General features: G+C 45.0%; 1 protein-coding gene across 1 annotated transcript; it reads right to left on the reverse strand.

The window, feature by feature from the left end:
- Window positions 1-1,684: 1,684 nt before the first annotated feature.
- Window positions 1,685-11,934, reverse strand: TONSL (tonsoku like, DNA repair protein). The gene is made up of 5 exons (XM_077781512.1): window positions 11,931-11,934; window positions 10,918-11,162; window positions 8,685-8,758; window positions 5,237-5,343; window positions 1,685-1,886 (listed from the first exon to the last, which is right to left on the reverse strand). Exons 1-5 carry the CDS (start codon window positions 11,932-11,934, stop codon window positions 1,816-1,818), a joined length of 501 nt encoding a protein of 166 aa, XP_077637638.1. The 3' UTR covers window positions 1,685-1,815.
- Window positions 11,935-13,418: the final 1,484 nt, after the last annotated feature.

A 13,418-nucleotide genomic window follows, 5' to 3' on the forward strand; every position in this document is an offset into this window, starting at 1 on the left:
AATAAACGGGAGGAAGAAAATCCCAAAAATCCCCAAAATCCGGGAGGAATTCCGTTCTTTTCTCGTCATTTGTGCATCAAACTGGGAGCCTGTCCCAGGAAAAACCAGTTCAGACCAGTCCAAACCAGTTCAGACCGGTCCAAACCGGCCCGAACCGGTCCAACCAGGAGTTTGGGATAATAAACGGGAGGAGCCAAATCCCAAAAATCCCAAAATCTGGGAAAAATTCCGTTTTTTTCTCCTCATTTGTGCATCAAACTGGGAGCCTGTCCCAGGAAAAACCAGTTCAGACCAGTCCAGACCAGTTCAGACCGGTCCAAACCAGTTCAAACCGGCCCGAACCGGTCCAACCAGGAGTTTGGGATAATAAACGGGAGAAGAAAAATCCCAAAATCCGGGAAAAATTCCGGTTTTTTCTCATAATTTGTGCATCAAACTGGGAGCCTGTCCCAGTAAAAACCAGTTCAGACCGGTCCAGACCAGTTCAAACCGGTCCGAACCGGTCCAGTCAGGAGTTTGGGATAATAAACGGGAGGAGGAAAATCCCAAAAATCCCCAAAATCCGGGAAAAATTCCTTTTTTTTCTCCTCATTTGTGCATCAAACTGGGAGCCTGTCCCAGGAAAATCCAGTCCAAACCAGTTCAGACCAGTCCAGACCAGTCCAAACCGGTTCGAACCGGTCCAACCAGGAGTTTGGGATAATAAACGGGAGAAGAAAAATCCCAAAATCCGGGAAAAATTCCGGTTTTTTCTCATAATTTGTGCATCAAACTGGGAGCCTGTCCCAGTAAAAACCAGTTCAGACCGGTCCAGACCGGTTCAAACCGGCCCGGACCGGTCCAACCAGGAGTTTGGGATAATAAACGGGAGGAGCCAAATCCCAAAATCCCCAAAATCCGGGAGGAATTCCGCTCTTTTCTCGTCATTTGTGCATCAAACTGGGAGCCTGTCCCAGGAAAAACCAGTTCAGACCAGTCCAAACCAGTTCAGACCAGTCCAAACCGGTCCAAACCGGCCCGAACCGGTCCAACCAGGAGTTTGGGATAATAAAGGGGAGGAGAAAAATCCCAAAATCCGGGAAAAATTCCGTTTTTTTCTCTTGTTAATGGGAGCCGTTCCCAGTCCAGACCAGTAAAAACCAGTTCGGACCAGTCCAAACCGGTTCAGACCGGTCCAAACTGGAGCCCCCAGGAGTTTGGGATAATAAACAGGAGAAGAAAAATCCCAAAATCCGGGAAAAATTCTGTTTTTTTCTCCTCATTTGTGCAACAAACTGGGAGCCTGTCCCAGGAAAAACCAGTTCAGACCGGTCCAGACCAGTTCAAACCAGTTCAAACCAGTCCAAACTGGATCCACCAGGAGTTTGGGATAATAAACGGGACCAAAATCCCAAAAATCCCCAGAATCTGGGAAAAATTCCATTTTTTTTCTCTTGTTAATGGGAGCCATTCCCAGTCCAGATCAGTAAAAACCAGTTCAGACCAGTCTAAACCAGTCCAGACCAGTCTAAACCAGTCCAGACCAGTCTAAACCAGTCCAGACCAGTAAAAACCAGTCCAAACCAGTCCAGACCAGTCTAAACCAGTCTAAACCAGTCCAAACCAGTCCAGACCAGTCTAAACCAGTCCAGACCAGTAAAAACCAGTCCAAACCAGTCCCCAAATCCCAAAAATCAGCAAAATCCGGGATCAAACTGGGATTTATTGGATCCAACTGGGAACCTCCCAGTCCAGACCAGTTTAAACCAGTCCAAACCGGTAAAAACCAGTCCAAAGCAGTCCAAACCAGTCCAAACCAGTCCAGACCAGTTTGGCTCAGGGCAATTCCTGAATTTTCTCCCGGCTCCGGCTCCGGGTGGTTCCGTCCAGGTCCCCGACGCCGCATCCTGACAAAAATTTGGGAATTTCGGGAATTTTGGGAAGGTCGGGAACCCACAGGGTGGGAGAGGGGACATTGATGACGTCATTCCCCAAAATTTGGGGGCGTTATTCCCCAAATTCCCAACATTTCCCCCAAAATTCCCATTTCCCGCCCCCAAAATTCCCATTGTCCCAAAAATTCCCATTCCCCCCCCCAAAATTCCCATTGTCCCAAAAATTCCCATTTTTTCCCCCCAAAATTCTCATTTTTCCCTAAAATTCCCAATTTTTCCCCGATTTCCTCCCAAATTCCTGATTTTCCCCCCCAAAATTCCCATTTTTCCTCTAAAATTCCCAAATTTTTTCTCGATTTCTCCCCAAAATTCCCATTTTTCCCTAAAAATTCCCAAATTTCCCCTCCAAATCCCCAATTTTCGCCCAAAATTCCTGTTTTTTCCCCAATATCCCCTCAAACTTCCAAATTTTCCCCAAAATTCTCAATTTCCCCCCAAACTCCCCAATTTATCCCCAAAATCTCCAATTTTCCCCCATAATTCCCATTTTTTTAATTCCCAATTTTCCCCCAATTTTACTCCCAGAATTCCCAATTTTCCCCCAAAATCTCCAATTTACCCCCCAAATTCCCATTTCTTTCCCAAAATTGCCATTTTTTTTCCCCAATTTCCCCCCCCAGATTTTCTCACATTTCCCCCAAAATTCTGATTTTTTTCCCCCCTGTAATTCCAGATTTTTTCCACCTGATTTTCAATTTTTCTTTCCAAATTCCCTGGAATTCCCCCCAAATTCCAAATTCTCCCCAAAAATTCCCAAGTTTTTTCCCAAAATCCTGCGGTTTTTTCCAAAATTTTTCTTCAAAATCCTAGTTTTCCCAAAAATCCCCAAACTTTCCCCCAAAATTCCCAATTTTCCCCCATTTTTCACCCAAAACCCCCAATTTTCTCCAAATCCCCAATTTTTGCCCCAAAATCCCCATTTTTTCCCCCATTTCCCCCCAGAATTCCCAATTTCCATAAAAATTCCCAATTTCCCCCCAAAATTCCCATTTTTTCCCCAATGTCCCATTTCCCCCCAGTTTTCCCCAAAATTCCTTTTTTCCCCATTTTCCCCGATATTTCCCAAAATTCCCATTTTTTCCCTGATTTTCCCCTAAATTTCCAATTCTTATCCCCAAAATTCCCATTTTTTCCCCAAACTCCCCAATTTCCCCCCAAAATCTCCAAATTTTCCACCCACATTCCCATTTTTTCCCCCCAAATCCCCATTTTTCCCAAAATTCCCAATTTTTTTCAGAATTCATTTTTTTTCCAAAACTCCCATTTTTCCCCCAATTTTCCACCGAAATTCCCTTTCCCCCCCAATTCTGAATTTTTTTCCCCAATTTTCCATCAAATTCCCATTTTCCCCCCATTTTTTTCCCAAAATTCCTGATTTTCCCCCCAAATCCCCAATTTTTCCCAAACCCCAAAATTCTCCCCCAAAACCCCCAATTTTCCCCCAAATTCCTTTTTTTTCCCGATTTTCCTCCCAAATCCTGGCTTTTCTCCCCAAATTCCCATTTTTTCCAAAAATCCCCAATTTCCCCCCAAAATTCCCGATTTTCCCCGCAATTTTTCTCCAAAATTCCCAATTTTTTCCCAAAATTCCCAATTTTGTGCAAAATTCCCATTTTTTCTATAATTCTCATTCCCCCCAATTTTCCTTCCAAAATTCCCTTTTTTCCCCCAAATTCCCATTTTTTTCCCCAATTTCCCCCCCAGTTTTCTCCAAAATCCCTTTTTCCCCTCAATTCCCCAATTTTTCCCCAATTTTTCCAAAATTCCCATTTTTTCCCCAAAATCCCCATTTCCCCCCGATTTTTCCCCAAAATTCCCTTTTTTCCCCCCAATTTCCCGCCAAAATTCCCAATGTTTTCCCCCAATTTTCCCCCCAAAATTTTCCCCGAAATTCCTGAATTTTTCTCGTTTTGTCCCAAATTTCCCAATTTTTCTCGAAATTTCCGATTTTTCCCCAAAATTCCCTTTTTAAACCCAATTTTCTCCAAAATTCCCAATTTTCCCCCAAAATTCCCAATGTTTCCCCCAATTTTTCCCTAAAAATTCCCATTCTTCCCCCCAAATTTTTCCCATTTTTTTCCCCCGAAATTCCTGAATTTTTCACTTATTTTGTCCCAAAATCACAATTTTTTGCCCCAAAATTCCCAATTTTCCCCCCAATTTTCCCCCCCAAAATTCCCGATGTTTCCCCCCAAATTTTCCCCTAAAAATTCCCAATTTCCCCCTCAAATTTCCCCGCGAAATTCCTGTATTTTTCTCTCGTTCAGTCCCGAATTTCCCCATTTTGCCCGAAATTGCTGTTTTTTGCCCCAAAATTCCCTTTTTCCCCCAAAATTCCCTTTTTCCCCCAGTTTCCCCCCAAAATTCCCGATGTTTTCCCCTAAAAATTCCCAATTTCCCCCCAAATTTCCCCCCGAAATTCCTGAATTTTTCTCTCGTTCAGTCCCGAATTTCCCCGTTTTGCCCAAAATCGCCGTTTTTTGCCCCAAAATTCCCTTTTTCCCCCAGTTTCCCCCCAAAATTCCCGATGTTTTCCCCTAAAAATTCCCAATTTCCCCCCAAATTTCCCCCCGAAATTCCTGTATTTTTCTCTCGTTCAGTCCCGAATTTCCCCGTTTTGCCCAAAATCGCCGTTTTTTGCCCCAAAATTCCCTTTTCCCCCCCAGTTTCCCCAAAAAATTCCCAATGTTTTCCCTTAAAAATTCACAATTTCCCCCCAAATTTCCCCGTGAAATTCCTGAATTTTTCTCTCGTTCAGTCCCGAATTTCCCCGTTTTGCCCGAAATCGCCGTTTTTTGCCCCAAAATTCCCTTTCCCCCCCAGTTTCCCCCCAAAATTCCCAATGTTTTCCCCTAAAAATTCCCAATTTCCCCCCAAATTTCCCCCCGAAATTCCTGTATTTTTCTCTCGTTCAGTCCCGAATTTCCCCATTTTGCCCAAAATCGCCGTTTTTTGCCCCAAAATTCCCTTTTTCCCCCAGTTTCCCCCCAAAATTCCCGATGTTTCCCCCAAAAATTCCCAATTCCCCCTCAAATTTCCCCCCGAAATTCCTGAATTTTTCTCTCGTTCAGTCCCGAATTTCCCCATTTTGCCCGAAATCGCCGTTTTTTGCCCCAAAATTCCCTTTTTCCCCCAAAATTCCCATTTTCCCCCCAGTTTCCCCCCAAAATTCCCAATGTTTTCCCCTAAAAATTCCTAATTTCCCCCCCAAATTTCCCCCGAAATTCCTGTATTTTTCTCTCGTTCGGTCCCGAATTTCCCCATTTTGCCCAAAATCGCCGTTTTTTGCCCCAAAGCCGCACCGTGCATGCGGAGGCTGCCCAGGCCCGGCCGCAGCTTCCGGAAGGTTCCGGGCCCGAGGCCGGGATTGGCCGAGAGCTCCAGGGAGCGAAGGGAGCCCGGGAGGCACCTGCGGGGAAATCGGGGTGAAAAACCGGGAAATCGGGAAAAACGGGGGGAAGTGGGCAAAAATGGGGAAAAAATGGGGGAAAAATGGGGGAAAATGAGGGAAAAAATGGGCAAAAAATGGGCAAAAAATGGGGGAAAATGAGGGAAAAAATGGGCAAAAAATGGGAAAAAAATGGGGGAAAATGGTAAAAAAATGGGTAAAAAATGGGGGAAAATGAGGGAAAAATGGGCAAAAAATGGGAAAAAAATGGGGGAAAATGAGGGAAAAATGGGCAAAAAATGGGAAAAAAATGGGGGAAAATGGTAAAAAAATGGGCAAAAAATGGGAAAAAAATGGGGGAAAATGAGGGAAAAAATGGGCAAAAAATGGGAAAAAAATGGGGGAAAATGGTAAAAAAATGGGTAAAAAATGGGAAAAAAATGGGGGAAAATGAGGGAAAAATGGGCAAAAAATGGGAAAAAAATGGGGGAAAATGGTAAAAAAATGGGTAAAAAATGGGAAAAAAATGGGGGAAAATGAGGGAAAAAATGGGTAAAAAATGGGAAAAAAATGGGGGAAAATGAGGGAAAAATGGGCAAAAAATGGGAAAAAAATGGGGGAAAATGGTAAAAAAATGGGTAAAAAATGGGAAAAAAATGGGGGAAAATGAGGGAAAAAATGGGCAAAAAATGGGAAAAAAATGGGGAAAAATGGGAAAAAAATGGGTAAAAAATGGGGGAAAATGAGGGAAAAAATGGGCAAAAAATGGGAAAAAAATGGGGGAAAATGTGGGAAAAATGGGCAAAAAAAAAGGGACAAAAAACGGGGGAGGAACAGGGCAAAAATGGCAAAAAATAGGGAAAAAATGGGACAGAAATGGCAAAAAATGGGAAAAATGGGAAAAAAATGGGGAAAAAGGACAAAAAATGGGCAAAAAAAATGGACAAAAAATGGGGGAAGAACAGGGCAAAAATGGCAAAAAATAGGAAAAAAATGGGACAGAAACAGCAAAAAATGGAAAAAAAAAGGGAAAAAATCAGGGCAAATGTGGTAAAAAAAGAGAGCAAAAAAAAGACAAAAATGGCAAAAAAATTGGCAAAACATGGGCAAAAAATGGGAAAAAAATGAGGGTAAAATGGTAAAAAAATGGGCAAAAAAAAGGGACAAAAAATGGGGGAAAAACAGGGCAAAAATGGCAAAAAATAGGAAAAAAATGGGACAGGAACGGCAAAAAATGGGAAAAAAATGGGAAAAAATCAGGGCAAATATGGCAAAAAAATAGAGCAAAAAAAGACAAAAATGGCAAAAAAATTGGCAAAACATGGGCAAAAAATGGGAAAAAAATGAGGGAAAAATGGTAAAAAAATGGGCAAAAAAAAAGGGACAAAAAACGGGGGAAGAACAGGGCAAAAATGGCAAAAAATGGGGGGAAAATGGGACAGAAACGGCAAAAAATGGGAAAAAAAAGGGAAAAAATCAGGGCAAATGTGGCAAAAAAATAGAGCAAAAAAATTGGCAAAAATGGCAAAAAAATTGGCAAAAAATGGGAAAAAAATGAGGGAAAAAATGAGGGAAAAATGGTAAAAAAATGGGCAAAAAAAAGGGACAAAAAACGGGGGAAGAACAGGGCAAAAATGGCAAAAAACGGGACAAAAATGGCAACAAAATTGGCAAAAAACGGGCAAAAAATAGGGCAAAAATGGCAAAAAAATGGAGGAAAAAATGGCAAAAAACGGGCAAAAAAGGGACAAGAATTGGGACAAAAATGGGGCAGAAATGGAAAAAAAGGGCACAGAAATGGCAAAAAAAGGCAAAAAATGGGGCAAAATTGGCAAAAATATTGGCAAAAAATGGGCAAAAAAAGGAAAAAAATGATTAAAAAATGGGTAAAAAAGGGGCAAAAATGGCGAAAAAAAAGTAAAAAAAAGTAAAAAAATGAGAAAAAAGGGGGCAGGGCAAAAAAGGCAAAAAATGGGCAAAAATGGGGTAAAAATGGCAAAAAAATTGGCCAAAAATGGCACAAAAATGGGAAAAAAATTGGCAAAAATGGGACAAAATGGCAAAAAAAGGGACAAAAAAGCAAAAATATTGGCAAAATCGGGTAAAAATCACTGAAATGGGCAGAAATGGGAAAAATAGGACAAAAATGGGGCAGAAATGGCAAAAAATTGGCAAAAATGGGACAAAAATGGCAAAAAAAATTGGAAAAAATGGGGCAAAAGAGGCAAAAAAAATTGGCAAAAAATTGGGCAAAAACGGGGCAAAAGTGGCAATAAAATTAGCAAAAAATGGGACAAAAATGGGGCAGAAATGGCAAAAAAAAAGGGAAAAAAAAAGGGAAAAAATGGCAAAAAATTGGCAAAACGTGGGACCAAAATGTGACCAAAATGGCAAAAAATTGGTAAAAAACGGGACAAAAATAGCAAAAAAAAGGCAAAAAATGGAGCAAAAATGAGACCAAAATGTGGCCAAAATGGCAAAAAAATTGGCAAAAAAGGGACAAAAAAGGCAAAAAAATTGGCAAAAAACAGGGCAAAAGAAGCAAAAAAATTGACAAAAAATGGGGCAAAAAATGGAACAAAAACAGGGCCAAAATGGCAAAAAAATTGGCAAAAAAAGGGACAAAAATGGCAAAAAAATTGGCAAAAAAAGGGACAAAAATGGGACAAAAATGGCAAAAAATGGGGCAAAAAATAGGACAAAAATGGCAAAAAAAGGGTAAAAAAACGGGACAAAAATGGCAAAAAATGGGAAAAAAATGGGAAAAAACCGGGGCAAAAATGGCAAAAAAATGGGTAAAAAATGGGATAAAAATGGCAGAAAATTGGCAAAAAAAAGGGCCAGATGGCACCAAATGGCCCCAAATGGCCCCAAAATGGCACCAAAGTGTCCCCAAGGTGTCCCCAGATGTCCCGAAATGGCACCAAAGTGTCCCCAAGGTGCCCCCAAATGTCCCCAGGGTGTCCCCAAGGTGTCCCAAGGTGTCCCAAGCTGTCCCAAGGTGTCCCCAGGGTGTCCCAAGGTGTCCCCAAATGTCCCCAAGGTGTCCCCAATGTCCCCAGATGTCCCCAAGGTGTCCCCAAGGTGTCCCCAAGGTGTCCCCAAATGTCCCCAAGGTGTCCCCAATGTCCCCAGATGTTCCCAGATGTTCCCAGATGTCCCCAAGGTGTCCCCAGGTGTCCCCAAGGTGTCCCCAATGTCCCCAAGGTGTCCCCAGGGTGTCCCCAGATGTCCCCAAGGTGTCCCCAAGGTGTCCCAAGGTGTCCCAAGGTGTCCCAAGGTGTCCCCAGATGTTCCCAGATGTCCCCAAGGTGTCCCCAAGGTGTCCCCAATGTCCCCAGATGTCCCTGGTGTCCCCTGACCGTGCCAGCTCGTCGATGTCCCCGTCCCTCAGGTGGTTCCCGGCCAGCGAGAGGTGGCAGAGGGCACAGCCGGCCTGGGGGACAGTGGGGACGTCACCGAGGCCACCAGAGGTGTCCCCAGGGCCACCAAACGTGTCCCCAAGGTCACCGAGGCCACCAAAGGTGTCCCCAGGGCCACCAAGATCACCAAAAGTGTCCCCAAGGCCACCAAGGTCCCCAGACTCCCAAAAGTCCCCGATGTCCTCAAAAATCCCCAATGTCCCCCCAATGTCCCCAATGTCCTCAATGTCCCCAATGTCCCCCAATGTCCCCCCAATGTCCCCAATGTCCCCAATGTCCCCAATGTCCCCAATGTCCCCAATGTCCCCAATGTCCCCCCAATGTCCCCAATGTCCCCCCAAATGTCCCCAATGTCCCCAATGTCCCCAATGTCCCCCCAATGTCCCCCCAATGTCCCCAATGTCCCCAATGTCCCCAATGTCCCCCCAATGTCCCCCAATGTCCCCCCAATGTCCCCAATGTCCCCAATGTCCCCAATGTCCCCCCAATGTCCCCAATGTCCCCAATGTCCCCCAATGTCCCCAATGTCCCCCCAATGTCCCCAATGTCCCCAATGTCCCCCCAATGTCCCCCAGTGTCCCCAATGTCCCCAATGTCCCCAATGTCCCCCCAATGTCCCCAATGTCCCCAATGTCCCCAATGTCCCCAGTGTCCCCAATGTCCCCAATGTCCCCCAATGTCCCCCCAATGTCCCCAATGTCCCCAGTGTCCCCCCAATGTCCCCAATGTCCCCCAATGTCCCCCAATGTCCCCCAATGTCCCCCAATGTCCCCCCAATGTCCCCAATGTCCCCAATGTCCCCAATGTCCCCAATGTCCCCAATGTCCCCCCAATGTCCCCAATGTCCCCCCAAATGTCCCCAATGTCCCCAATGTCCCCAATGTCCCCCCAATGTCCCCCCAATGTCCCCAATGTCCCCAATGTCCCCAATGTCCCCCCAATGTCCCCCAATGTCCCCAATGTCCCCAATGTCCCCAATGTCCCCAATGTCCCCCCAATGTCCCCCCAATGTCCCCCCAATGTCCCCAATGTCCCCAATGTCCCCCCAATGTCCCCAATGTCCCCCCAATGTCCCCCCAATGTCCCCAATGTCCCCCAATGTCCCCAATGTCCCCAATGTCCCCCCAATGTCCCCAATGTCCCCAATGTCCCCCCAATGTCCCCAATGTCCCCAATGTCCCCAATGTCCCCCAATGTCCCCCAATGTCCCCCCAATGTCCCCAATGTCCCCAATGTCCCCAATGTCCCCCCAATGTCCCCAATGTCCCCAATGTCCCCCAATGTCCCCAATGTCCCCCCAATGTCCCCAATGTCCCCAATGTCCCCCCAATGTCCCCCAGTGTCCCCAATGTCCCCAATGTCCCCAATGTCCCCCCAATGTCCCCAATGTCCCCAATGTCCCCAATGTCCCCAGTGTCCCCAATGTCCCCAATGTCCCCCAATGTCCCCAATGTCCCCAGTGTCCCCCCAATGTCCCCCAATGTCCCCAATGTCCCCAATGTCCCCCAATGTCCCCCAATGTCCCCAATGTCCCCAATGTCCCCAATGTCCCCCAATGTCCCCCAATGTCCCCCAATGTCCCCCAATGTCCCCCCAATGTCCCCAATGTCCCCAATGTCCCCAATGTCCCCCCAATGTCCCCAATGTCCCCCCAAATGTCCCCAATGTCCCCAATGTCCCCAATGTCCCCCCAATGTCCCCCCAATGTCCCCAATGTCCCCAATGTCCCCCCAATGTCCCCCAATGTCCCCCAATGTCCCCAATGTCCCCAATGTCCCCAATGTCCCCAATGTCCCCAATGTCCCCCCAATGTCCCCCCAATGTCCCCAATGTCCCCCCAATGTCCCCAATGTCCCCAATGTCCCCAATGTCCCCAATGTCCCCCAATGTCCCCAATGTCCCCAATGTCCCCAATGTCCCCAATGTCCCCCCAATGTCCCCCCAATGTCCCCAATGTCCCCAATGTCCCCAATGTCCCCAATGTCCCCCAATGTCCCCAATGTCCCCAATGTCCCCAATGTCCCCAATGTCCCCCCAATGTCCCCCCAATGTCCCCAATGTCCCCCCAATGTCCCCCCAATGTCCCCAATGTCCCCCAATGTCCCCAATGTCCCCAATGTCCCCAATGTCCCCAATGTCCCCAATGTCCCCAATGTCCCCAATGTCCCCAGACCTGCTGCAGGTACCGGGCCAGCTCCCCTCCGATGTCCCCTCCGATGTCCCCAATGTCCCCTCCGATGTCCCCGGTGTCCCCATGGGTGTCCCCAATGTCCCCGTGGGTGTCCCCGAGGACGGAGTCGAGCTCGAGGCTCCGGAGGCTCCGGAGGCTCCGGGCCGGGATCGTCCTCAGGAGCTGCCGCAGCCCCGCCCGGCCCAGCCGGTTGTAGGACAGGGCCAGGCTCTGCAGCGCCGTCGTCTCTGCGGGGAAAATTGGGAATTATTCCCGAAATTCCCCAAAAATTCCCAAATTTCCAATATTCCAAATTTTCCCCCCAAAAAAATCCCATTTTACCCCCAAAATTCTCATTTTTTCCACATAAAATTCTCATTTTTTCCCCCAAAAGTTCTAGCATTTTCCCTCAAAATTTCGATTTTTCTTCCCAAAAATTTTAATTTTCCCAACATTCCCAGGACTTCCCCAAATTTCCCAAATTTCCCCCAAAAAATCCCATATTTTTCCCATAAAATTCTCCTTTTTCCCCAATTTTCCCCATTTCCCCCCAGGTGTTGTAGGACAGTGCCAATTGGGAATTTTTCCCAAAATTCCCCAAAAATTCCCAAATTTCCAAGATTCCAAGTTTTCCCCCCAAAAAAACCCCATTTTCCCCCCAAAATTCCCATTTTTTCCCATGAAATTCCCATTTTTTCCCCAAAATTTCCAGCATTTTTCCCCAAAAAATTCTGATTTTTTTCCTCCAAAAATTCAATTTTCCCAACATTCCCAGGACTTCCCCAAATTTCCCAAATTTTCCCCAAAAAATCCCATATTTTTCCCATAAAATTCTTATTTTTCCCATCAATTTCCCCAATTCCCCCCCAGCCGGTTGTAGGACAGGGCCAGGCTCTGCAGCGCCGTCGCCTCTGCGAAAAAATTTGGGAATTATTCCCAAAATTCCACAAAAATTCCCAAATTTCCAAGATTCCAAATATTCCCCCCCAAAAAAATCCCATTTAACCATAAAATACCCATTCTTCCCCCATAAAATTCTCATTTTTTCCCCCAAAATTTCCAGCATTTTCCCTCAAAATTTCGATTTTTCTTCCCAAATATTTAATTTCCCTAAATTTCCCACATTTTCCCCAAAAATCCCATATTTTTCCCATAAAATTCCCATTTTTCCCCAATTTTTCCCCGATTCCCCCCCCCCAAGTGTTGTAGGACAGGGCCAGGCTCTGCAGCGCCGTCGTCTCTGCAGGGAAATTTGGGAATTATTCCCAAAATTCCCCAAAATTCCAAAATTCACAAATTTCCCCCCATAATTCCCCAAAAAAATCCCATTTTACCCCCAAAATTCCCATTTTTTCCCATGAAATTCACATTTTTTCCCCAAAATTTCCAGCATTTTTCCCCCAAAAATTCTGATTTTTTTCCTCCAAAAATTCAATTTTCCCAACATTCCCAGGATTTCCCCAAATTTCCCCCAAAAAATCCCATATTTTTCCCATAAAATTCTCCTTTTTCCCCAATTTTCCCCATTTCCCCCCAGGTGTTGTAGGACAGTGCCAATTGGGAATTATTCCCAAAATTCCCCAAAAATTCCCAAATTTCCAAAATTCCAAATTTTCCCCCCAAAAAAATCCCATTTTACCCCCACAATTCTTATTTTTTCCCATAAAATTCTCATTTTCCCCCCAAAATTCTGATTTTTTTCCTCAAAAAATTCAATTTTCCCAACATTCCCAGGATTTCCCCGAAATTCCCAAATTTCCCCCAAAAAATCCCACAGTTTTCCCATGAAATTTGCATTTTTCCCCAAAATTTCCAGCATTTCCCCTCAAAATTTTGATTTTTCTTCCCAAAAATTTAATTTTCCCAACATACCCAGGATTTCCCCAAAATTCCAAAATTTTCCCCCAAAATTCCCATTTTATCCCCAAAATTCCCGTTGTTTTCCCATAAAAGTCACATTTTTTTCCTCCAAAATTTAAACTTTTTCCCCCCCAAAATACTAGTATTTTCCCCCAAAATTCAATTTTTCCCAAAATTCCCATTTTCCCCCCAAAATTCCCATGTTTTTCCCATAAAATTCTCATTTTTTCCCTAAAATTTCCAGCACTTTACCCTCCAAACTTTGATTTTTTCCAAAAATTCAATATTCCCAAAAATTCCCAAATTTCCCCAAAATTCCCATGTTTTTCCCCCCAACATTTCCATATTTTATTCCTGAAATTCCCAGATTTTTTCCCTAAAAATTCTGATTTCTTCTTCCCAAAACTCCGATTTTCCCCAAAATTTTCCCCAAAAATTCTGTTTTTCCACCAAAATTCCCAAATTTTCCCCATAAAATTCCAATTTTTCCCCCAAAATGTTGTCTCAAGTGACCCTGAGTGACCAATGAGTGACCCTGAGTGACCCATGAGTGACCCTGAGTGACCCTGAGTGACCAATGACCCTGAGTGACCCCTGAGTGACCAATGAGTGACCAGTGACCCTGAGTGACCCTGAGTGACCCC

The sequence above is a fragment of the Lonchura striata genome, chromosome 1 (genome assembly GCF_046129695.1).
Source record: "Lonchura striata isolate bLonStr1 chromosome 1, bLonStr1.mat, whole genome shotgun sequence".
Lineage (NCBI taxonomy): Eukaryota > Metazoa > Chordata > Aves > Passeriformes > Estrildidae > Lonchura > Lonchura striata.

Bases quoted from the DNA above. Each gene is read 5' to 3' on its own strand.
- TONSL (XM_077781512.1), bottom strand. The intron at 8,759-10,917 runs GTCTGGGGACAT...ACTGTCCCCCAG, and splicing joins TGGCCCGGTACCTGCAGCAG to GCCGGCTGTGCCCTCTGCCA. The intron at 1,887-5,236 runs GTGCGGCTTTGG...AATTTTTGTCAG, and splicing joins GGGCAGCCTCCGCATGCACG to GATGCGGCGTCGGGGACCTG.